Below are 26,357 nucleotides of genomic sequence, written 5' to 3'. Positions count from 1 at the left end.
GCTATCATTGTGTTATGTGCTAGGGTGGCTAGAGCATTGATCCCACCAAATTTTTGTTCTGGATTTTAGTTTACGGGTGCTGTGATTAATAAGGGGGTGATGATGATTGAATACCCCGGCACATTACCAGTTTATTTGTAGTAGATAATCTCCTGCCATGGAGGTGATGAATTGGGGTACCATTGATGCTAAGAAATAAAGACCTAGAGAAGCAGGAGGATCAATCCAAAGGCAAGACAAAGGAGGATTAATCCAAAGGCAAGACGCATATGAAGTATATTGTAAATTCAGTTTACTAAAAGCTTGAAGGTTGCATATGTATACAATTGGGACACTTGTCTAGTCCAGTCTCTTTGCATATGGTGTCATAGTTGTCATGCTGTCAAAGTTAGCGCACCCCTCCAAGTTTCCTGTTATAGTAGGCTTCAAGCCCTTCTCTATGATCAAAATTAATATTTGTGTCTGATGCTAGATGATTAATCTGGTGCAGTATAAGATGGGGCAGTCGTACTTTGTGCCTCCTATTAGTTGTTCCAGTTTGCTGTGCCAGAATACTGATTTTTCTGGTTGAGCAGACTGAGTTTTCAGATTGAAAACCTGCCTAAAATGGTGTAAAACTAGGTAAGAGCTAAGAGCACCAATCATTAAGTTCAGGTCCGGAGTTCAGGTGCAACCCATGTGACCTGACCAGGATACCCATGGCCAATCACACCAATGGCTAGTAGCTAGGGGCGTCGATTTGCAAGATTGGTTGCACACCTGCAAATCTGGTAATATGTCCAGGTGGCATAGGGCACATCTGAACTCCGCTCCTCTCTGCTAACCTTTATACATGCATATTACTCAAATATTCTGGCGCAGACCAACTGATACATCACCTCCAATGTTGTGGAAACATCTGTATGGGTGATGATCAGCTGGATGGCTGTTTGATTACTCTGAGCTTTATCTTCAACTTCCAACTCTCACACCAGGGTCTCTTGTACAACTTTTTCCCTACTCACTACCAGAACCCTCTGCACAACCAATGCATGTAGAGGTGCCATGGGAATTATACCCTTTCTTTTACCATATACATTTATGAACCTTGTGGACCCTTAAACACAACAATATAAGCAGTTACTTTTTGTCAACTTTTTGCTCCCTGCTCTGCTACATCATTCAACAGTTTCAGTGTCCTCTAACAGAAGGGTGGAAATTCAAATTATCATTGTAGCTTCCCTCTGGGGCTCAGGAAACAGGAAACTATACTGGACCCAAAGCAGGATCTCCAATGATAAGCCAATCCTGTTCCTACATTCCAATGCAGTTTGATTACAGGAGGAAAGCATTGATAAAATGCAAAAGTGTCTAATACAACAGCCAAAAAGGATGAGAACAAAGAAAATTTTGTGTGGTCACCACCTACAGAATAACTCCTTTACAGGGGTATCTTGTTAATTTCCTATCATTTCTACCTGTTATGTGTTCCATTTGTCAGCATTGATCCATAACCTGACAGGTTAATTTAATAGAACTGTGATTGACTTGGAGTCACATTGTGTCAATTAAGTGTATCCCCTTCATTTTTTGAGCAGTGTATGTATGCGTAGATTATGTAACAAAATTCCCAGGTTATTTTTTCAAACTGTAGATGACTGAGATGACACCTAGATGCAATATTTAGCCGGTGAACATCTTGACTTTTGGATATGGGATGGACCCTCACTTCGTCATAACAGCTCAAAAGAAAAGGGGAACACTGTGTCGGGTATAAATAAACACAAAACACTTCATTGTATGGTGTCAAATAGGCCACAGCTTTATTTAAATCACAAGACTAAAACAGTTAAAGGAGGAGTTGGGTGAATTGCTAGGAATGGGATTCACCTATACTGTGAGATCCCCAGCTGCCTGACATACAGCCCACCGGCCAGGCAGCAATAAAGGGGCGGCACGCTCTGGCTTGCCATTCTAGCAGAGCCAGTTCACTTTAAGGGCACCAATGACCCTTGTGAAGATCCTCACTCCTGTGCTTCACCACCGTGCCCGCCCCTGGATGACATTACCATTAAGACATCCTTCAGGCTGGCCACTTCCAAAGCTTAGCCTGTTCACCACCATGAGGTTTAACATCCTCTATGAGTTAAAATTAAGTCCACCTGCAACTTCCACCCAACTCCTCCACCGCCATTTTCAAAGCTGTGACAGATAGCAAAACCTGCTAATCTTTATTACTTAAAATTGACTCCTATTTTTTTTTTTTTTTTATAAATATGTTTCCATTTGTATGTTTCTTTTTTAAACTAAAGCCATGAACATATACATTAAGAATTAATGTCCAGGCAACCATAAAAACTGGCTAACCTCCGACTCACAAAGAGTCATCCCACAGCACTCAGGAGAGGAAAAACCCCCTGTGGAGGAAACCTCTAGGGAACCCATGGCTGAAGGATCGCCCTTCCTCTGGGCTTAGAAGGATAAAACCAACTTTATCTCATCATTATGCAGTACAAAGCAATATTACATGGTACAAAATACACAATGTCACGATCCAGCAAATAATGTACAATAAAGTTTTCTTAATTACACATAAAGTAGGTAAACAGTTGTAGAGTAGTAATGGTACAGGGCGGGTGGGAGGGACATGTTTCTCCATGGTCTTCTGGTGAGAGAAAGAGGAAGAGAGACCCAGGACAGGAAGTGATATCTACTGCTGGGTCCCACCCCTCTCATAGTACCACCCTACCCTACACTCTGCCCTCTCAAAGCAGAACCCACCTATATTAAATGAATACAACTACATAAAAACTTCCAGCGTTCTAGGTCCCCCCATGCCAAAGTCATGTCCCCCTTTGCTTATGGCTCCGGGGGTTTCTTTCCACACATTGTTTTATGGGCACTTATAACTGGCTCATAGCTGAGTTTAAATTCAAGGCAAGAGCCATTCAGCAGGTTCTGACAGGATTCCTGGGAATTTGAAAGTCTAAAACAAAAAATGATGGATTTGTAATATAATCATATACACTCACCGGCCACTTTATCAGGTACACCTGTCCAACTGCTCGTTAACCCTTAATTTCTAATCAGCCAATCACATGGCGGCAACTCAGTGCATTTAGGCATGTAGACATGGTCAAGACAATCTCCTGCAGTTCAAACCGAGCATCAGTATGGGGAAGAAAGGTGATCTGAGTGCCTTTGAACGTGGCATGGTTGTTGGTGCCAGAAGGGTTGGTCTGAGTATTTCAGAAACTGCTGATGTACTGGGATTTTCAGGTGGTGGCTGATCCTCCACTTACATCTCAGCTTACATTAGACAGAATGCAATACAAGTGATTGGACGACAGATCTTGAATCATACAAAACACTTAACTCCTGCCTTGCCAGGCAGGAACTACCACTGCAATGTCCCCTGTGTGATGTGATGACATGCTGTGGGGCGTATTCGCAAGCACTCCTTCGCCATTGCATCAGCGAGGGTGTTGCACATGGTTGTTGGTGCCAGAAGGGCTGGTCTGAGTATTTCAGAAACTGCTGATCTACTGGGATTTTAACGCATAACCATCTCTAGGGTTTACAGAGAATGGTCCGAAAAAGAAAAAACATCCAGTGAGCGGCAGTTCTGTGGGCAGAAATGCCTTGTTGATGCCAGAGGTCAGAGGAGAATGGGCAGACTGGTTCGAGCTGATAGAAAGGCAACAGTGACTCAAATCGCCACCCGTTACAACCAAGGTAGGCAGAAAAGCATCTCTGAACGCACAGTACGTCGAACTTTGAGGCAGATGGGCTACAGCAGCAGAAGACCACACCGGGTGCCACTCCTTTCAGCTAAGAACAGGAAACTGGGGCTAAAATTTGCACAAGCTCATCGAAATTGGACAGTAGAAGATTGGAAAAACGTTGCCTGGTCTGATGAGTCTCGATTTCTGCTGTGGCATTGGGATGGTAGGGTCAGAATTTGGCATCAACAACATGAAAGCATGGATCCATCCTGCCTTGTATTAATGGTTCAGGCTGGTGGTGATGGTGTCATGGTGTGGGGAATATTTTCTTGGCACTCTTTGGGGCCCTTGGTACCAATTGAGCATCTTTGCAATGCCACAGCCTACCTGAGTATTGTTGCTGACCATGTCCATCCCTTTATGACCACAATGTACCCAACATCTGATGGCTACTTTCAGCAGGATAATGCGCCATGTCATAAAGCTGGAATCATCTCAGACTGGTTTCTTGAACATGGCAATGAGTTCACTGTACTCAAATGGCCTCCACAGTCACCAGATCTCAATCCAATAGAGCATCTTTGGGATGTGGTGGAACGGGAGATTCACATCATGGATGTGCAGCCGACAAATCTGTGGCAACTGTGTGATGCCATCATGTCAATATGGACCAAAATCTCTGAGGAATGCTTCCAGCACCTTGTTGAATCTATGCCACGAAGAATTGAGGCAGTTCTGAAGGCAAAAGGGGGTCCAACCCGTTACTAGCATGGTGTACCTAATAAAGTGGCCGGTGAGTGTACATATAATAGTATTTCACATTTTAGGGTTTAATTTCATCAATATGTTAAACAAAGGAAAATATTATATAAATATTATATATTTATATTTCAATATAAATACAATGTCTGTGGTAAATTAGCATTTGATCCATGATTTTATTGACATACAGGGGGGGACTGTGAAGAATAGGGCCCACCAGTGAAAATGATTCTGGGGGCCAACCTACAGCTACATGGAAAGGCACTGCAAATGCATCAGGCAAAATACATCAGTATTTAGATGTATTTCGAGTTGCATTCTTCCTGTAGTTTGGTACCCCGACCATGGCTGCGTTCACAATATGTAATTGAATTGCAATTTAAAATACATTTCAAGCAAAAATGGAGTATCTCCTCCCTAAATGCAGATGTATCTAGAACTAGCCACTTGCATTTGATAAGTAACAACATGTTTTTGCCATTAAAAAAATATATATATTGTGGCCCACTCTCATCTTCCTCTTATATTATGGCCCCCTCATCTCCCCTTCACATTGCCTGTCACCTCCCACTCATCCTGTGGGACTCTTACTATCTCTCCCTCATATCATTGCCCTCTCTCACCTCCTCCTCATATTGTGGTCCTTTATATCCCTGGTCCCTCTCATATTGTGTCACCCTCACAACCCCCTACCTATATTGTGTCTCCCTCTCATCTCTTTCTTCATATTGTGGCCCACCTTATATTGTGTCTCCCTCTCATCTCTTTCTTCATATTGTGGTCCACCTTATATTGTGGCTCCATCTCATCTCTTCCATTATACTGTGGCCCACTCTCACCTCCCCAACATATTGAGGCCCTCATCTTTCCCTCATGAGCCCTCCTCATCTTGTGGGCCGCTTGTCCTCCTACTTTCCTTGTTTAAACTTAATTTAAAATGATAAATGCCACGTATTCACCTGTCCCTCAGCAGTTCTCATTTCCCTCTGCTGCTATTTGCTGTGATGCCAGAAGACGGGATGACATCATCACATGGCATCTGCTGGTGTCTGCTGCACAGCTGCTGCTGGGGAACAGTGATGATGCAGAGAGCTGATGTGTCTGGAGGACGAAGATAGAGTTGAATTCATATTCTGTCTCTGATGGTTCTCTACATTGCTGTTTATTGCACAATGCACTTCAGATTAATTTTCTGTCACCCCATTACCTACCTGGTATGTCATAACCTAATTTTTGCCATATATCTATCTGAATAAGTTTTCATCTACCCATGTGTAACCAGGTTTATCTTAGACTACATGCACACAAACCTGCTTTTAGAACATGTCCATGTGAGTAAATGTTCCCATTTCTTTCTATGAGCCTGTAGTTTCTGAGGCCCTGCATGTGAGCCAATGGACTGAGTCACAAATTATGAAACATGTCCTATTCATGCCTATGTTTGTGGCTCAGGCAATCTTTTTCTCTTGTCATCGGCGGGTGAGCGAAACGGCAAACATCAGACCAAGGGATCAGTGTTTCAGCCTGTGAAAAGCCAATGTTCATGTGAAAGGTACAATAGGCTTACCCAGATCTTCTGCCTGCTTAACTACACTAATGTCTTCAGATTCTAAATTCCTGTCAGCTGTGGTTGTTGGGAGCTGCTTTATTCTGAAATTTTGGCATTCACTCTACAAAAATTCAAAACATTATGATACGGTTAAGTTAAATACCTGTGCAAGCAGTTTGCACTAAAAAGAATGTGCAAAGTCCGACAGACAACGGGCGCAAAACCCTTAGTAAATGTGCCCCATAAGGTTTTTAGACTAAAATCCTTTTCTGTACACTGGAGTGGGAACCACGCTGAAAATTAGATTATTTTCTCTATTTTTACATGCACACTGTATGAAATGTAAATAGCTTCAATTTTAAGAATATTCTCGAAAACAGTTCTTCATACATAAAACTTTATTTCCTTATGATTCTTTATATTCATAACAGCACTGGAAACATAGAAACATGTAGGCACAGATGAATTCTCTATCTGTATATTGAGTAAAGTAGATGAAGATTTAACAATAAATACAGCCTGAATGCTACACTGTGTAATATAATAAATATCATGCCGCTGTGTTCAAATAAGCCATTCATCTTACATGTTCAATATATCCAATGGATTATGTACATATCAAAGAATTTGTGTCCATTTGCATACATTCAAAAGAAACCAAACTTATTAAAGCTGTATATTGTTTTATATTTCTACAAATGTATTTATTTTTTTACTACCAAAATAAGCATTTCGTACCAATTATAGCATAACAATCATTTTAACCAGCATACTCTATCCAAAAGTTACTGGAAAACTACAATAACCATACAAGGGTAAATAAAAATCAGAAAGGAACTACTGGTTTGTATATAATATTGCTTACTGGCCTTGCCTAAATACATGCAAGACTCTGACATACATCATGGCTTTACTATTTGGAGAATGTAAATGAATAGTATTCCAAGCAGCTTTAACAGCGACTTTGAAAGGTATAAGAATTATAAAACAATAAATAAAATGTATAAAAATATATAGAACAGTTTCTTTTTGCTAAAATGCTTTGATGATTTTTTTTTTTGCTTTTGAAGTTCCGCTCCTCATCCTTCATTTACATACTCAGTGCTTTATGCTGATAATACATACAGTAGCTCATGTAAACACTGGATTTGCTAAAGAGAAACAATACTAGCAATAAACAAACAGCAAATGTTAATAGCTTTCCATCAAAACACAAAAATACTACAGCAAATAGAAAATATATTTCCATGCCAATCTAGAATAAAAGAACGTCAAGATAAATATAGTGTAACCATTGTGTAACATTTATGTGTCCTGGGTACAGTGCTTCAAAACCTTATAAGTATAAAAGAGAAGTGGCAACAAGTATTTACAGATGAAAAGTGCCATATAGATATTGATATGTGAACATGGACCTATTATTCTTTGCTAGGGGTGTCAGGCTGGTGACATGAACACAGGTGTAGCCATTCAAAGCCGTCTCACTCTTTGGAGGCCTCAAAGGTTTAGAATTGTGGGGCCTCAAGAACATATCTAAACTATAAATATGGCCTGCATGCAGATTTTAGCAGCATATTTGTAGTTTTTTCCATATGTGTTCAATATTTTTTACTGTTGATGCAAAAAATGTAGTACAGGCAGTCCCCAGATAACATACAAGATAGATTCTGTAAGTTTGTACTTAAGTTGAATTTATATGCAAGTTAGAACTGTATATTTTATTATTGTAACCCCAGACAAGTGTTTTTTGGTCTCTGTGACAATTGAATTTTAATAATGTTGAATTATCATAAGAACCAGGATTAACACTAAAGCTTAATTGCAGACAACTTTGGTAACTGTTATAGCTGTTTATTGTAACCTAGGGCTAAAGCACAGTAAATTATCAAAACCCAGAGGTCCGTTTGTAACAAGGGGTCGTCTGTAAGTCGGGTGTTCTTAAGTAGGGGACCACTTGCATATAAGTAAGACTATGTTCACATCTGTGTTGGAGGCTTCATCACAGTCTATTAAAACTTACAACTAACAAAAATTATGGAAAGTTGCTTGACCATGTTATAGTCAATGGGTCGATTAGGACATATGTGTTAGCCACATGACAAATCTTTCCCCGTCTCGTTTGCTGATTTTCCGTTCCTATAAGAGAAGAGAAATGAGGAAAGCCCAATAGACATGTGAGTCTGACATAAATAATACTATGTTTAATCCACAATGCAGTTTTTGTGCTTTAAAAGAGTGCCCTATTTGCTTTCCAGTTAGGTTTGCTGACTATATTATTAAGTACAGTGTCTAGTGTTACACGGAATCCAGTAAATGTGTCTGACATGCTGATATTAAATGTCCCACTTGTGCTTAGATATATTAGCATACATTTGTTTCGTATTTGTTATATATTGTGCCTAATGTAACACCTTAACTTAAAGAATTGTGGTTAGGGTTAGACTTATCGTAAAGCAAGGCATAGACTTCTTATCATAAAGTAATATATACAAAACCTTGTGTGCTATATTACATATAGAGATTATTAGCTCAGTGAACAACTATTACTTCAGAGGGGATGGCTCTGCTTCCAAATAAGTATGTCTATTGAAACCTGGGCCGAGCAGTGTTCCCTCTGGATAAGCCCAATAATGCCTCTAACCACTACAGGACTCGGGAATTTTAATTATTATTTCCAGAGAGCACAGATTTCTTAGTCAATAGGGACAACGTCTGAAACTGGGATGTAGTGTGGATGTCCCACAAGACCCTCTCTCCCTGCTCACAGTTTTGTTTGGGAGGTTTTCCAGGGTGGGCATAATAAAACTATGCATCTAGTGTTGCTGGATGGATGCTCAGATCCACACACTACTCACTACACACAGGCCTTTCAAGCCCAATTGAAACATAGTTATTTATATACCGTACATTTCACTTCTGGCTGTATTATGATATGCGTAATAAAGCATTGCCACAACCTATTACTGCATTGGATATGTTGGGAATGTGCACTCCATGGATATCTGGTGTCTTTTGTGGGTATGTTACCTAATAACAGCCATAACCCTATCATTCTTGACGGGTATCTGCCACTTTAGTATATCATGTCATTATCTGGAATAAATTTGTAATGCCACTTTACCATGTGGAATATCAATACTTGTTGGTACAACTGCCTAGCTATTTAAAGACAGCAGGGGAGATTTATCAGAAGTGTTTGAGGCAACTAGAACAGTTTTGCTCTCAGACACATCTGTTAAATCTCCGCCATCAAGTGAATATTGATGCCTTTCATGATGCTGTATATGCTCTATATAACAAAGTTGGTTCTCCCGATTGAAGAACACATTTTAGAGAAAAGAAACACAATGGTGAAGACGATTGCTAAGTTAGGTAGTTACTTAAAAGGAAGGTGAAGAGCAGACATGTTGACCTAATATGCTTACTGTATGTGTGGGCTGCTTTTATGCTATAAAGATGAAAGAATAAAGTTAATATAGTCATACTGGGGACAAAGCCTATCAATCGTGTAGGCACAGGGCCAATTTCTAGTGACCACTTGATTACAATGATGTGGAGCTGAAGGGCATATGATATAATCATAATATGATCATTTTATTATATAGGCCCCATAAATTTAGGAGTATGCTGTAAATGATACCATGATGAATGTATTTATTTGACATTAGGATGTAAAATTGCATATTTGGCATGTAGGGCCATGTTAGGGGTAGGCCTACTTATCGAAGCCATAAATACATAATGTCAAGATTTGTTCTGCAACTATAACACGCAGATCTCCATGTCATAAAGTCAACTGGTAATGGGACCAACAGATTGAATTCTTAGCAACAACCTTACTTTGGGTGATGTAGAGTCTGAAAATGCAATATGTTGAGTACATGCTTGTCCTTTCCTACAAGAGTTGAAGGGTGAACAAATCAGTGAGACCTGTATTAGTGTGGACAGTTATATGAATTGTCAAAAAAGGTGGTAAAGCTAATGTTACTTTAGGCTTTGGACTTTAAATTTGTTGTTGTTGTTAAAGGGAACTTGTCACTTGTCATCAGGCATTGTGTTATAAATAAGGGGCTGATAATAGACTGTGTGAAAATATATCAGACTGTGTCATTTATTAATTGGAACCTCCACTCATTCTGAACTCAGGAGTCCAGTGGATGGTGTTTTCAGTGCGTGACAGGTGTGATATAGAATTAGCTTAAAGTAATAGAACTATAGGACAAGAGAATTTGATTGGTCACAAGGTATACTGAATGTTATCAGATAAAGCTTTGGCCCACATTTATCACAAAGGTACAAACTGCACTACTTCTGACTACCATGGTCCGACTCTGCGGCAGAATGCCCCTTTATGTGCAGCAGCCGGCATAGTGCAGTAGCAATTCAAATGTGTTGCGAACACTTCTTAATCACACATGCAAGAAGTTTGCATGCTCTTTCTAGTGCAAAGTCCATTAAAGTGGTGGAAAGTCTTTAATAAATGTGGACCTATGTTTCAATCCTAGCAAATTCTGCCTCACAACGTCTTGGCTGCAGATCAGACTGGATTTTTATGGAGACTGAAGTGCATTTGCTGAGGTGTATTGCTAATGAAAGATTGCATGTGACAAGATGCAAGATGTATTCAATGGGGAAATTGAATGTACATTGTTTGTTTTATTCACTAAAACTTAATGCAAAAGAATAGCATACTGTCTGTCTATCTACAGTTGCTTCTATATTTGCTTCTTATGCTGTGTACTGTAAACCTGTCATACAATAAACTGTATAAAGAAATGTGTTATATGGAAATATAAATATAAAAGTCTTCTTATTTTATTGTCTTAGATCTTTCTTTAATGGCTTTGTATCCTGCAATATTGCAAATGCGATGGGGGAGGTTCTTATATTGCAGAATTTGCAACAATCTAATGTCTGGTACTATGATATCATCTTACTATTAAAATAGTACAGGGAGAGGATTGCTGATGGCCTCTGTGTGCAGTAAAAGGCAGTATTCTGGAAAGCAGCCATCTACTTAGCTGAAATATATAATTTGGCCCATCTAGGTTCTCTTCACACTTGAGTTTCCAAATTAAACGAGATCCCAGAATTGATCTGACTGGGTGGGCACCATGTAAACCGTCGCGTACCACCAAATGGTTACTTAAACATGTCTTGCTAATATTAAGGTTCACCTTGGAAAAACATTTGACATTTTCCTTTACGTAAAATCTACATGTAATATTCAATCAATATATACCTATTTTGCTATACTTATTTTAATGATCTTGATGATAGGCATAAATCATTTCCATTTGGCCCACTGCTGCATGGAAAATTTGGATGGATTGGTCTTTTAACATGGACTAAACTGACAACTTAGTCAAGGATCTGCTAAGTGCTCAACAGTCCACCAAAGTTAATGGTGGAGACATAACGGATAGGACATATAGAACTCATTCACTGCTGAAGTTGTCTGGCAACTGCTTACTCCATTCTCCCCAATCAAAACACCAATAGGTTTCAGCTTAGCTAATAGGAAAGTGGTAGGTTCAAGAAAACAACTCAACCCAAGATCATTACAAAGAAGTAAAGCAAAATAGATAAACAGTGACATGATGTTCCCAGGTGAACACACGCTTAGAACATATGGCCGTGGAATACATAGGTGTGAAGGCTGGCTTAACATTAGCAAAGAGTCCAATCCCCATAAAAAATGTAATTGAAAAGAGTATGATTTTTTTTCTGTTAAGGCAACAAACATTAAGAAAAAATACACAATTAAAACATGTCTGGCTATGTGTAATATATTCTTTATAAAAGATGCTCTAAATGAATACAGCTGTATTAAGGACATGTCCTATCATGCATGAAAGGAACATAGTCATTTGCGCTTAATATTTTCTCGGGTAACAAACCCCAAATATACGAGTTGTAAAAGCTGAGGTCCTGCGCTATAGCAATACACAGGAATTTCTACCATTACCTTATTATTAATTGTATATGCATGGTAATCACATGCAATTTCATATTTTCAGTCTCTATGTAGAAATACATTTAAAAAAAATTGAAATTTTCCTTGAAAGCATTTCTAGCGAGTTGCATGCTGGAAATGACTATTTAGTCCTATTCAATGAGATTGAACAATATGACATTGACACTAAATGATTTTTCAAGTCTAGTTATTTCTACCTCAAACATTTCTTGAGGTAAAACAGGTAACTTATGTGCCATTTATTTCCGGATGATAAAATAGTGCATTGCCAAGTGTTGTGCATGCAGTTTCCCTATCATCTCCAGCGCTGCAAGGTTAGAGGAGCACAAAATAGACTTTTACATGACAACACATTTGCCTTTCAGTTTTTCTTTTCTTTTCTGCTGCTTGCTCTTCTTTCCATCTATCTGAAGGCTCACAGTCCTGCGCTTCTCAAGGTTCAGAAGCTCTTGAAACAGCTCCTTCACATTGTGGTTCATCTTGGCAGATGTCTCCATGAAGGCACATTTCCATTTTTTTGCTATTGCTTCTCCATCCGAGCTATCCACTTCTCGATTTTGGCTTTCATCGCTTTTATTTCCAACCAACATAATAGGAATGCTCTCTACATCCCCTTTAATCTGGCAAATCTGTTCATAAATAGGCTTCAGCTCTTCCAGGGATTGCTTGCTGGTGACGGAGTAAACCAAAATGAAGGCATGTCCTTTTGATATAGACAGGCGCTGCATAGCAGGAAATTGGTGGCTTCCGGTGGTGTCAGTAATTTGCAAAGTACATATACTTTTGTCACAACTGATCACTTGCCTGTAGGTGTCTTCAATAGTTGGTATGTAGCTTTCTCGAAATGTACCTTTTACAAAGCGTAGAACAAGGGAGCTTTTACCCACACCTCCAGCTCCAAATACTACAACTCTGTAATCATTACTTTGCTCAGGCATTTTCACAGATGGATCAGATGCTTTTCTTGAATAAACACCTAATGAAGATACATATAAAACATATTATTTTTAAAATTATTATCTTAATTGCCACACACTTATTATTATACTAAACATACTGTATATACAAAATATAAACAGAACTTTACAATGTAATATATCATTTACAAGCATCAAGTGGAGGTTCTCTATAAAAAGGATCATAAATTAGAAAAACAAAGACATGCACACGTGTTTTTTAAAATATTTTTCTCAGCTTCAAATCTGCTGTTCATCTATAAACTCATAGGGGCACATGTTTCCTAGTTTTTCGGCTGCCACTTTTTCAAGTTTCCTGACCTACTTAATCATTGCAATGTATCTTAAGTTTTTACCCTTGTGATACATGGGATGAGTTGCCTGTTTAGTCTAACTTTTGGGACTTTTTGTGGTGTAAGTCTGGGTCTAGCATGCTCTGCTTTATTAGGCACAAGAATTGGACAATTCCAAGACCAAAAGTTGCACAAGTTATACAAACATCTCTGCTTACACGTGTTTTAGTAATTAAACATTTCCTATAATTCTGGAAATGTATGCCTTTCCACTGTCAATCCTACTGGAAATGTCTGAAAACAGAGTGTTACAAGTTAGTGATGTGCTTGAGGTTGCCCTGTCATTGCTGCCCATGTCAGACTGTATAGTAACATATTCCAAGACAATACAGTAGGGTATTTATTCATACATTTCTAGAAGTTATTCTCCTATTGGTCATAAATTGTAAACATGACATATTAGAGCTCATTTACTAAGGGTCCGAATGCCACACTTTCACCGGGTTTCCCGAAAATTTCCCTTTTGCCCTGAATTGCCCCGGGTTTTTGGCGCACGCGATCGGATTGTGGCAGACTTACATGCGACACAAATCAGGGGGCGTGGCCGTCGAAGAAGCCCGACAGATTCGGACAAACCGCGGAATTTAAAAAAGGAAATGTGTCACAAGATCAAGCACTCACATGCACCAGGAAGAAGCAGGTGAACGCAGGAACTTGGACACACGATATTAGTGAATCGCACCAGACCCGAATTCTCATCGGACAACGCTCCACGGGATCGCGACGGGACCGGGTAAGTAAATCTGCCCCATTGTGTAGTGAAAGGCTACCTGCACATGAACATGGCCAAATTGGTTGTAAAATTATATATTGCATGGAACTTTTAATGGTGACACTAGGAAGAACAATTTGTCCTCCAGATAAAAAAAAAACCCTTACATGGCTCTGAAAACAGAAAAATTAAAAAGTGAGACAAGTGAAAACAGCAATGCAATGCAATAATCAAAATGGGCCTGGCCCATAAGGAGTTAAAGACAGCAGCCAGACAATGTAGTGTGGCTTTAATAATGTAATAGTATGCTGGTCACAGACCACAGTTTATATAAAAAGCATTCTGTACAATAAATGTTGTGATTGCAAGAAAAGTCTCACTATCCGACTGGAATTATTGCAATTCTCTGCAATCAAAGTAAAACGAAGCTGCTATGATTGAAATGTCACTTAAATTTTGTTGCAGAAAATAACATGACTGTGTTACTGGCAAAATTACAGCCAATGTTAAAAGTACTGGAGACAGGAGAACATTAGGAATCAAATATCCACTTTGAAAATGTACTAAGTATGAAAGTAAAGTATAAAAATAATACAATCCTATAGGTAACATGTACCTGTTATAGCACAATATGTAACGAATGTATAAGTACTCACATAGGTAATAGAATTTTTTTAAATTTTTATATTTTTTTTAATAAAAAAATATGTGTCCGATGTGGCGCATGAGTGCTCCCCGTGCAATACTTCAATGAAGTCGGAGCTGAACACCCCGGCTTTATTGCGCAAGCAAAGTAAACAAAGCCAGGATGTAATACACTGGCTTCACTGCTCGACTGCACAGGCGCACCAAAACCACGTAAGGGTCTGTGGGCAGTTTAGTGTCCCAAATAGTCCTGACAACTCCTCTTTAAATGATTTGGCAGAGAATAATTTGCAGTATCATTTAACGGGTATAGTAATAACATTACTGCAATTCTGATACCTACAGAGTGTGGAAAAGCTTGGGTAATGTTGGTAACAACACAATGGGGCACATTTACTGAGGGCCGTGCACCGGTTCTCTGTCGGATTTTGTATGTTCTTTTTAGTGCAAACTACTTGCACATGTATCTAAGAAAAGCCTGTGCCATATTTGCGTTGCCCGCGACCCTGTGGCACAGCTGCGCACATGCAACACAAATAAGGGGGCGTTCTGATGCTCAGTCGGACCTGCACACTACACAGGCAAACTGCATTTAGTGCAGTTTGCACTGTTGTTAGTAAATGTGCCCCATTATGTGAATAGATAGGAAACATTTGGTATTATTTCCCTGTTAAATGCAAAAGCTGAGTACAAAAGCTGAGTACCACACAACGCAGCCCTCAAGAATTTAACACTGCCATATGTTAAAAACTTCCTAATTATAAGAAAATGTACCCGTCTGGATTCATCACTTAAAGAGCATCTGTCACCTAAATGCATGTTTATAATCATTTTTTAGAACAATACATTATATATATATATCTTCCAATAGTACTTGGAAATTGTTTCTTAATCATAAATTATATATAGATTCAGCTAGGTTTCCTCAATGGGGGTCATTTATCTTTCTTCCTGTTTTTTCTGTCTTCTTTTATCCTGAGTGCATAAATTGCGAGGCTATAAAAAAAATCATATAGCTGTTACTAGTCTTAAATGGTCAAGAATATATAATTGTAGCATCCTAGCAGCAGATGGATACTGGGTGTACATGGATCCTTCATTATTTTAATGAAATTAAATTATGAAAGTTGAGCTGTGTTTCTAGGGCTGAGTTTACAGCAGATGCCTATACCTTAATGCCAAGTCACAGGCGCTGGTATCTTTTTATAGCTATATACATGCCAGTGTGTCAGGAAGCGGGCTGTAAATATACTGTTGTCACAAAACAAGTGCAACATATGTTCCACATTTATAGCCAGGAGCTCATTTGCACTGTAACTAAGCAGCGAGAATGTAATTGACCACAACTGCGTGTCATGTACTTTGTGTGGGTACATGACATTATTGAATATGTAGCTTTTACTAAATAAACAATGCTTCTTTATTGATATGTGGCTGGCAGAAGGTACAGCAGGTTTAAGAGGGAATAAACCATGACACACAATGCAGTCTGCATACTATCAACAATGTCATAACCTGAGCACTTCTGCTTCTGCCCTTATTAGTACTCAGCAGATGACAGTACTTAATAGAAAATAGGAAAGCTTTTCATACACAAAATATCCATTACAACATAGAGTATGTGATATTACATATAATGACAGTAATACTTGATCCAAAAGTGTTATTAAACACTTAGGGGTTTGCCTAAGAAAGAAAATTCTCAAATTTCAATCCCCTAGTGATGTTAACACAATAAAGATTTTAACCCTTTACTTTTACAATTTTACTCAGTTTTATTGCTTTTTTAGCTCTTATCACTCAGTGATGGTCAGTGTAAAATCCCAGAGTGGGGACGGGTACTCTCTAAACAGACACATTATCCATCTAGTTCTGTGTGCTTAAAATGTGGTTAGATTATCAGGGCACAAGGTTTATATACACTTTCATTTACCTTCAGAACATTGTACTGGTATCTGACACATGGAAAGAGAGATGAGGCTGATCAGAGATGATGAGATCCATGAGATGCTTATTACACACAATGATACTCTCCAGAACTGCTACATGTCAGCTACACACACACTTAGATTTGATGTGCCTCCCTTCCCCTAGATACAGAACTTATCTGTCTGTAGCCTGTAGCTCACAATGTGATGTGTTGTTATTTGCTGGCAGAAAGTCAGTGTGTGTTAGGTCGTCCTGGAATGCAGGAGGTGTGGCTAGAGGCAGAGAATAGTTCAGTTCCACAGACAGAAAAGCATTGATATGTGGCTGGCAGAAGGTACAGCAGGTTTAAGAGGGAATAAACCATGACACACAATGCAGTCTGCATACTATCAACAATGTCATAACCTGAGCACTTCTGCTTCTGCCCTTATTAGTACTCAGCAGATGATAGTACTTAATAGAAAATAGGAAAGCTTTTCATACACAAAATATCCATTACAACATAGAGTATGTGATATTACATATAATGACAGTAATACTTGATCCAAAAGTGTTATTAAACACTTAGGGGTTTGCCTAAGAAAGAAAATTCTCAAATTTCAATCCCCTAGTGATGTTAACACAATAAAGATTTTAACCCTTTACTTTTACAATTTTACTCAGTTTTATTGCTTTTTTAGCTCTTATCACTCAGTGATGGTCAGTGTAAAATCCCAGAGTGGGGACGGGTACTCTCTAAACAGACACATTATCCATCTAGTTCTGTGTGCTTAAAATGTGGTTAGATTATCAGGGCACAAGGTTTATATACACTTTCATTTACCTTCAGAACATTGTACTGGTATCTGACACATGGAAAGAGAGATGAGGCTGATCAGAGATGATGAGATCCATGAGATGCTTATTACACACAATGATACTCTCCAGAACTGCTACATGTCAGCTACACACACACTTAGATTTGATGTGCCTCCCTTCCCCTAGATACAGAACTTATCTGTCTGTAGCCTGTAGCTCACAATGTGATGTGTTGTTATTTGCTGGCAGAAAGTCAGTGTGTGTTAGGTCGTCCTGGAATGCAGGAGGTGTGGCTAGAGGCAGAGAATAGTTCAGTTCCACAGACAGAAAAGCAAGATGGCTGCTGACCCTAAAGTCAGAAGATACAGGGTCAGGAAACCATGGGCAACTAAAATTGTATACATCAGGTCTGATAGAGACAGGTTGGAATTATATGTGTAAAATGCTGTATTTTTCTTAATAACAGTGAAATTGGAGAATGTGCTATTTTGTTATCCTGAGTGAATATAAGAAACTTGTCTTATTGGGAATACTGCTTCAAGGTGTGTCTTTAAAAATTAATGGAAACTGAATTCTATAGCTATTACACAGTCTAGGAATACTAACTCTGAAAATCTTTGTAATATATGTAATATATCTTATCAGAGCAGAGTGTCTTCTCAGCTCTCTTTGAATGTTTCCTCTTTCCATTCAAATCTGTCTTTCACTCTAAAATGTCTGCTGAATTATGGTAAGATGGACATATTTTCACTGAGAAGCTGGTAAATCCCTTTAACCGCTTTTAAAACTTAGCCCTTTTTCATCTTTGTGTTTCTGTTTTTTTGCTCCCACTCCTCAAAAATACATAATTTTTAAAATTTTTCCATGTACAGAGCTGTATGAGGGCTTATTTTCCACATAACAAATTGTACTTTCCAGTGACAATATGTAATATCCCATGCTGTTTACCAGGAAGTGGAAAAAAATGTGGTGAAATTGGTGAAAAAAAATTGCATTTACGCCATTTTATTTTGGGCTGTGTATTTACGCCTTTCACTTTTCAATCCAAATGACACCTCCTCTTTCTTTCTTGGGTTGGTATGATTACAGGGATACCAAATTTATATAGGTATTAATATGTTTTAACATAATTTAAAAAATAAAACCTTTTATACGAAAAAAAAATGTCTTCATTTCGCCATGTTCTGAATTTGGAATGGAGAAATGGAGAAAAAAGGTGGTTCAGACATTTGGGTGCTATTTTCAGTTACATGGATCACTGCTCAGAATAGCTGTTTTTATATTTTGATCAATAAGGACTTTTGGGACATGGTGATACCTAACATGTATCGGGCAGATGCTTAACATGCATAGGGCAGATGCTTAGAAATCAGGCTGAATGCCATTCTAGCTGCCATAGCATCTGATTGCCGACCTGTAATGACCAATATGATTTAAATGCCTCCAGCAGCCTTGCCGGGTGCAATTAAATGTTTAACATCAGTGATCGGTGCCAGCACCGACTGCGGGTGTTACCAGTGTGTCCAGGGTGTCACCCTATATAGAGAGGTCTCTTCCCGTAAGCCCTCTTCATACATGAGCAACAATAGGACCTGCTCTATCTTTTGTGTCTCGGGCAGTAGACTCATGCACAGGGCTGTGGAATCCATGGACTTGTGTATGAGCCTATAGAGGACATATCAGTAGCTATCAAAAATAAGGGTAACACAAGTCAAAAATTCCTAGTCATATGCAAGAGACTTTATTGTTTTGCTTTTAGGCTTGTACCGTCTCTTACTTTAAGCACAGATCCCCTATTGGGTTGCTTTTAGTGAAAAAAAAGCCTTAAATTTTCAAGTATATATCAACACATGTCAAAAAATATTTGAAGTATTGATTTTTAGTACTGAAGTCACCTTCATTAGCGTGTAGCTATCTATAGAATTAGTATGCATATTAAACTTTATACAAAGGACGTGGTGTTAACTTTAACAGCATTACATATTAAAGATGATCTGTTATCATTCCTTACATGTCAGTTTCAAAAAACAATTGTGAATTTAATTTTAAAAATTCCAAAAATAATTGTATAGCAATTTACTACAGCAGAAATAGACCCATGTTTAATTTCCCTTTGAATTACACTGATCCTGGATAATCCCACTAGTGGATACTGAGTAACCAGGTTATTGTTGGGAAGGAGAGTCTAACAATAAAGGGTTGTAGAAAACATAAAATTCTTTACAGATAACTTGCACTCACAATGTGTTATAGATTTTGTATTGCTTGTTTCCATCACTCTACTCCTCTATATGTTAAATATATTAAATGTGTCAGCATTGGTTATGATGCTCTGCCTCTATCTCCTCAGGGGATGATAGAATAAACATATTTCAATTATGATATAAGATTTTATTTTTATATAGTCATGCAATGTGATACTAGCCCTTACCTGAAATTCAAGACTGTTTCCTTCTCTGGCAGGGAAATATGTTGGCGCAGAAGCTTATAATTTCCTTCCCCCCATAAATCCAGGACATAGACTAATCTGTTTTTTTACTTTTAAGTAGACAAAGTCTAATTGTGTTAGAGACACCAGCTGCTATTTTGTCTTGTGTGCAAATCAGATCCATTACCTCATGGTGGCTGCTATGCTGCATACCTGACAACCGTGCTGTTATTTGCAACCATTGTTAATGTGAATTTACATGGAAATTGCCTAGAATCTTTTTAATCATAAAACAGACATAAGAGTTTCAAAAAGTATCACACCAGAAGATGTAATAATGCTCTCTCTATAAAAATATGATTAGATCTGCTGTGCCTTCAATAAAAAACAGTCAAAGGATAATAGAATGGCACATACCATGCGTCTAAGAGAACGAAAGGTCAAACTACTTTTAGAAAGATCATCTAAGTCGCAATGAGTTTTCACTCACCGCTGTGTAGCATTATAATCAACCAAGACCACCGATGGGCCCTGGTAAATAGTTACACGTATCTGGGAAATAGGAAAATATAAGAGTTATATTAACCTTTCCAACCCATCATTTTTGTTTTCTCTTGTTCGTCAACATGAGATTTTGACTTTGTGAAAATGGGGCCTGTTCTTAAATTTCAGTTTTAAACTGCTTACAAAATTATGGCATTATTATTCTTATTGCAGCTCGTTACCTCTTATGTGAAACCTATTTTTGGCATCATTAGCAAAAACACCACCTGAGTGGATACCAAGCATGTATAGTATCTGTAATATGTAAAGTAAACATAAACATAAACATTCACCACACATGTGATCATTTTGACACAAATTAAAGGGAACCTGTTGCCAGGGACATCATTTTCACTAAAGACAGGTTACAGAAGCCCATCAGACCTGCAGTGCAAACAGGCTCGGACTGGCCCGCCAGAGTACTGGTGAATCCTCCGGTGGGCCCCCGATACCTCGGCTACAGCAGGGACCTCCATCCCCATAGGAGGCCCCTGCCAGTGACATCATTGGTACTCGATGCGGCCATAAGCGGCCGCTCGAGTCCTATTGCTGATGTTACACAGCGGTCTGCCATTGACCCTGTGCGTGCGACGCGGCCGGGAACTTTCTCCAGCGCGCGTCGCACTGTATCATAGTATATAAGGCTGGAAGGAGACGCAAGTCCAACCTTCAAGAATTAAATAAATGTTTTATCCCCATAACCCGTGATATTTTTTCTCTCCAGAAAGTCATCCAGGCCTCTCTTGAACATGTACATAGAGTCCGCCATAACAACCTCCTGCGGCATAGAGTTCCATAGTCTCACTGCTCTTACAGTAAAGAACCTTTGTCTATGGTGATGGTAGAATCGCCTCTCCTCTAGGCGTAGAGGATGCCCCCTTGTCCTGGTCACAGGCCTAGGTATAAAAAGATCTTTGGAGAGATCCTTGTACTGTCCGTTCAGGTATTTGTACATTGTAATGAGGTCTCCCCTCAGTCGTCTTTTTTCTAAACTGAATAATCCCAAATTTTGTAATCTGTCATTGTATTCTAGTCCCCCCATTCCCCTAATAATCCTGGTTGCTCTCCTCTGCACCCGTTCCAGCTCTACTATATCCTTTTTATACACTGGTGCCCAAAACTGTACACAATATTCCATGTGTGGTCTGACCAGGGATTTGTATAAGGGCAGCACTATGTCTTTATCATGAGAATCTATTCCTCTCTTGATACATCCCATTAACGTGCTTAGTAAAGCGTAATACAAAATCAATGATATTATGATCACTATTCCCCAGGTTCCCCCCAACCTGTAGTTTTGATACCCTATCAGGTCTGTTGGTAAGGATAAGGTCCAGCAGTGCCCCCCCTCTTGTTGGCTCCAGGACTAGTTGCGACAGGTAATTGTCTTTTGTTGTTGACAAGAACCTGCTACCTTTGAAGGACCTGCAGGTTTCTGCACCCCAGTCAATATCTGGGTAATTGAAGTCCCCCATGATAAGTACTTCACCATGCTTTGAAGCCGCATCCATTTCACTTATCAGCATTTCCTCTGCTGCCTCCATTATATTTGGAGCCTTATAACAAACCCCTAGTAATATTTTATTATTCTTTTTCCCTCCTCTTATCTCCACCCTTAGGGACTCCACATTTGCGTTACTGATGTCATCTCGCAAGACGGGCTTGAGGCAAGAATTCACATATAAACAAACCCCTCCCCCTTTTTTATTTATACGATCCTTTCTAAAAAGACTATAACCATCTATAGTAACAGCCCAGTCATAGCTACTGTCCAGCCATGTCTCGCTGATACCCACTATATCATATTTCCGTTCCAACATCAAGAGTTCCAGTTCCTCCATTTTGTTTGTGAGGCTTCTGGCATTTGTGTACATACACTTTATATGGTTTTCCGTATTCCTTTTGTCCTTATTCCCCAATCTCATTCCAGCCCCCCTTCCTACCCCATGGACTATGACTCTTCCCAGCTCTCTATGTACACCGTCTATTTGCCCTGCACAAGTGTAGTTGCCCTCCCCCCAGGTCTCTAGTTTAAACACTCCTCCAACCTTCTAGCCATTTTTTCCCCTAAAACAGCGGCCCCCTCCCCATTGAGGTGCAGCCCATCCCTACTGTAGAGCCTGTAGCCGACAGAAAAGTCAGCCCAGTTCTCCATGAACCCAAACCCCTCCTTCCTACACCAACTTTTGAGCCACTTATTTACCTCCTTGATCTCCCGCTGCCTTTCTGGTGTGGCACGTGGTACAGGCAGTATTTCGGAGAAAATTACCTTTGAGGTCCTTGCCCTGAGCTTATGGCCTAAATCTCTGAAATCATTTTTAAGGATTCCTCACCAGCCCCTCCCAGTAATCCGTCAACCCGATCCGCAACATGCCGAACCCGAGCACCCGGCAAACAACACACTGTTCGGTATGCACGGTCTTTGTGACAGATTGCCCTGTGTGTTCCCCTAATAATGGAATCTCCCACTACCAGCACCTGTCTGACCTTGCCTGTGCTCCCATTACCCTTCTTACTGGAGCAGACAGTCCCCTGGTTACTAGCGGCCACGTCTTGCTGCAGCATTGCTACCCCAGAGCTGATATCCCCCTCATCCGCCAGCCTGGCAAACTTATTGGGGTGCACCAGATCAGGACTAGACTCTCTACAACTCTTCCCTCTACCCCGCCTTCTACATGTTACCCAACTAGCTGCCCCCTCATTCTGCACCTCCATACTTCCCTCCCCACAACCATCTTCCCCAGAGAGTTTGTGCTCCAGGAGCAGCAAACTTCGTTCCATATTATCAATTGCCCGCAGCCTTGAAACTTGCTCATTTAGATCCAGAATCTGGGCTTCCAGATGAGCAATTTTCACACACCCCACACAGCAGTATTCCCCCTCGAACGGCTGTTCAAGGAAAGCATACATGGCACAGGATGTACACTGTGTAGCAATGCCACTTATGGAGTCCATTATTCTAATGGGGATTACAATAGAAATATGCACAGAAAGAAGAATTTACAGTCAAAGTAACACAAAACACAGAAGTTACCTGCTAAAGCCCCTCAAACTTAAGTCCCTTAAACCTAAGTCACACTTAAGACACTGCACACACTTAAGTTCAATGCACACTCGCCGCCAAGCTCACACACTCGCTTTGCTAATGCTTTTTTTAAAGTTATCTGCCACAAAAATCTGCAGAGCTCACTGCACAAGATCTGGCTGCAAACCACCCAAACCACTGTAACCCCTGATGCACGGCAGCGTGATGATGTGCTCACGCTGCCGTGCGTCTTGTTCCTGTGCAGTCCCAGCGTAGCGGGGAGAAGAGAGACGGAGGACGCGGGAGCACTGCTATAGGTAAGTGAGTTTTATTTTATTTTTTTGACTAGTCACAGTCCGGTACAAAAATAAGTATTATGGTTGAGGGGCTTTTGTAAATGTACAAATATGTGGGGCCATTGTATGAGGACTACAAATTTAAATATGGGTGCAATATATAATATTGTATATAGAGTAGTAAAGGGTCAGAGGAGTTCCTTATGTAATGAGGGTGGTCATTACAGGACTACCACAATAGTCCATATATAAAGTACTGGGTCCATATATGCAGGATAGGCGTAGTAGTACTGTGTCCATATATACGTGATAGGAGTAATAGTACTGTAACCATATATACAGGATTGGAGTAGTAGTACTGTGCTGTGCCCATACATACAGGATAGGAGTAGTAGTACTGTGCCCATATATACAGGATAGGAGTAGTAGTGCTGTGTCCATATATACAGGATAGGTGTAGTAGTACTGTGCCCATATATACAGGATAGGAGTAGTAGCACTGTGTCCATATATACATGAAAGGAGTAGTAGTACTGTACCCATATATACAGGATAGGATTAGTAGTACTGTGCTGTGCCCATATATACAGGATAGGAGTACTGTGCTGTGCCCATATATACAGGAAAGGGGTAGTAGTACTGTACTGTGCCCATACATACAGGATAGGAGTAGTAGTACTCTGCTGTTTGCATATTTACAGGATAGAAGTAGTAGTACTGTGCTGTGCCCATATATACAGGATAGGAGTAGTAGTACTATGCTGTGCCCATACATACAGGATAGGAGTTGTAGTACTGTTATGTGCCCTATATATACAGGATAGGAGAAGTAGTACTGTACTGTGCCCATATATATACAGGATAGGATAAGTAGTACTGTGCCATGCCCATATATACAAGATAGGAGTAGTAGTACTGTTCCCATATATACAGGATAGGAGTAGTAGTACTGTGATCATATATTCAGGATAGGAGTAGTAGTACTGTGCCCATATATACAGGATAGGAGTAGTAGTACTGTAATCATATATTCGGGATAGTAGTGGTAGTGCTGTGCTGTCTCTATATACAAGATAATAGGAGTAGTACTGTGCTGAGCCCATACATACAGGATAGGAGTAGTAGTACTGTGCCCATATATACAGGATGGGAATAGTAGTAATGTGCCGTGACCATATATACAGGATAGGGGTAGTAGGACTGTGCTGTGACCATATATACAGGATAGGAGTAGTAGTAGTGTACTGTAGCAATATATACAGGATGGGAGTAGTAGTACTGTGATGTGACCATATATACAGGATAGGAGTAGTAGTACTGTAATCATATATTCGGGATAGTAGTGGTAGTGCTGTGCTGTCTCTATATACAAGATAATAGGAGTAGTACTGTGCTGAGCCCATACATACAGGATAGGAGTAGTAGTACTGTGCCCATATATACAGGATGGGAATAGTAGTAATGTGCCGTGACCATATATACAGGATAGGGGTAGTAGGACTGTGCTGTGACCATATATACAGGATGGGAGTAGTAGTAGTGTACTGTAGCAATATATACAGGATGGGAGTAGTAGTACTGTGATGTGACCATATATACAGGATAGGAGTAGTAGTAGTGTACTGTAGCAATATACACTCACCGGCCACTTTATTAGGTACACCATGCTAGTAACGGGTTGGACCCCCTTTTGCCTTCAGAACCGCCTCAATTCTTCGTGGCATAGATTCAACAAGGTGCTGGAAGCATTCCTCAGAGACTTTGGTCCATATTGACATGATGGCATCACACAGTTGCCGCAGATTTGTCGGCTGCACATCCATGATGCGAATCTCCCGTTCCACCACATCCCAAAGATGCTCTATTGGATTGAGATCTGGTGACTGTGGAGGCCATTTGAGTACAGTGAACTCATTGTCATGTTCAAGAAACCAGTCTGTGATGATTCCAGCTTTATGACATGGCGCATTATCCTGCTGAAAGTAGCCATCAGATGTTGGGTACATTGTGGTCATAAAGGGATGGACATGGTCAGCAACAATACTCAGGTAGGCTGTGGCGTTGCAACGATGCTCAATTGGTACCAAGGGGCCCAAAGAGTGCCAAGAAAATATTCCCCACACCATGACACCACCACCACCAGCCTGAACTGTTGATACAAGGCAGGATGGATCCATGCTTTCATGTTGTGGACGCCAAATTCTGACCCTACCATCCGAATGTCGCAGCAGAAATCGAGACTCATCAGACCAGGAAACTTTTTCCAATTTTCTACTGTCCAATTTCGATGAGCTTGTGCAAATTGTAGCCTCAGTTTCCTGTTCTTAGCTGATAGGAGTGGCACCCGGTGTGGTCTTCTTCTGCTGTAGCCCATCTGCCTCAAAGTTCGACGTACTGTGCGTTCAGAGATGCTCTTCTGCCTACCTTGGTTGTAACGGGTGGCGATTTGAGTCACTGTTGCCTTTCTATCAGCTCAAACCAGTCTGCCCATTCTCCTCTGACCTCTGGCATCAACAAGGCATTTCCGCCCACAGAACTGCCGCTCACTGGATGTTTTTTCTTTTTCGGACCATTCTCTGTAAACCCTAGAGATGGTTGTGCGTTAAAATCCCAGTAGATCAGCAGTTTCTGAAATACTCAGACCAGCCCTTTTGGCAGCAACAACCATGCCACGTTCAAA

General features: G+C 39.9%; 2 protein-coding genes across 4 annotated transcripts in view; one reads left to right on the top strand and one right to left on the bottom strand.

Annotated features, from left to right (window-relative positions):
* The window catches only part of SYK (spleen associated tyrosine kinase), a 174,022-nt gene that overhangs the window by 511 nt on the left and 147,154 nt on the right, over nucleotides 1-26,357 (top strand). The window lies entirely within an intron of this gene.
* Nucleotides 6,719-26,357, bottom strand: part of DIRAS2 (DIRAS family GTPase 2) — a 33,008-nt gene continuing 13,369 nt past the window's right edge. The window contains exons 1-2 of one of the 2 annotated variants that reach the window (XM_072150764.1): nucleotides 19,817-19,882; nucleotides 6,719-12,968 (exon numbers count right to left, since the gene is read on the bottom strand). In XM_072150764.1, the coding sequence (XP_072006865.1) occupies nucleotides 12,331-12,930 (600 nt within the window). In that variant the 5' untranslated portion in view covers nucleotides 12,931-12,968; nucleotides 19,817-19,882 and the 3' untranslated portion in view covers nucleotides 6,719-12,330. Of the gene's footprint in view, nucleotides 12,969-19,816; nucleotides 19,883-26,357 lie in introns of those variants that run through there. The other variant, XM_072150763.1, reaches the window with a different exon arrangement.

This window comes from Engystomops pustulosus, chromosome 1, assembly GCF_040894005.1.
Source record: "Engystomops pustulosus chromosome 1, aEngPut4.maternal, whole genome shotgun sequence".
NCBI lineage: Eukaryota > Metazoa > Chordata > Amphibia > Anura > Leptodactylidae > Engystomops > Engystomops pustulosus.
This window is presented reverse-complemented; position numbering and strand designations above follow the sequence as displayed.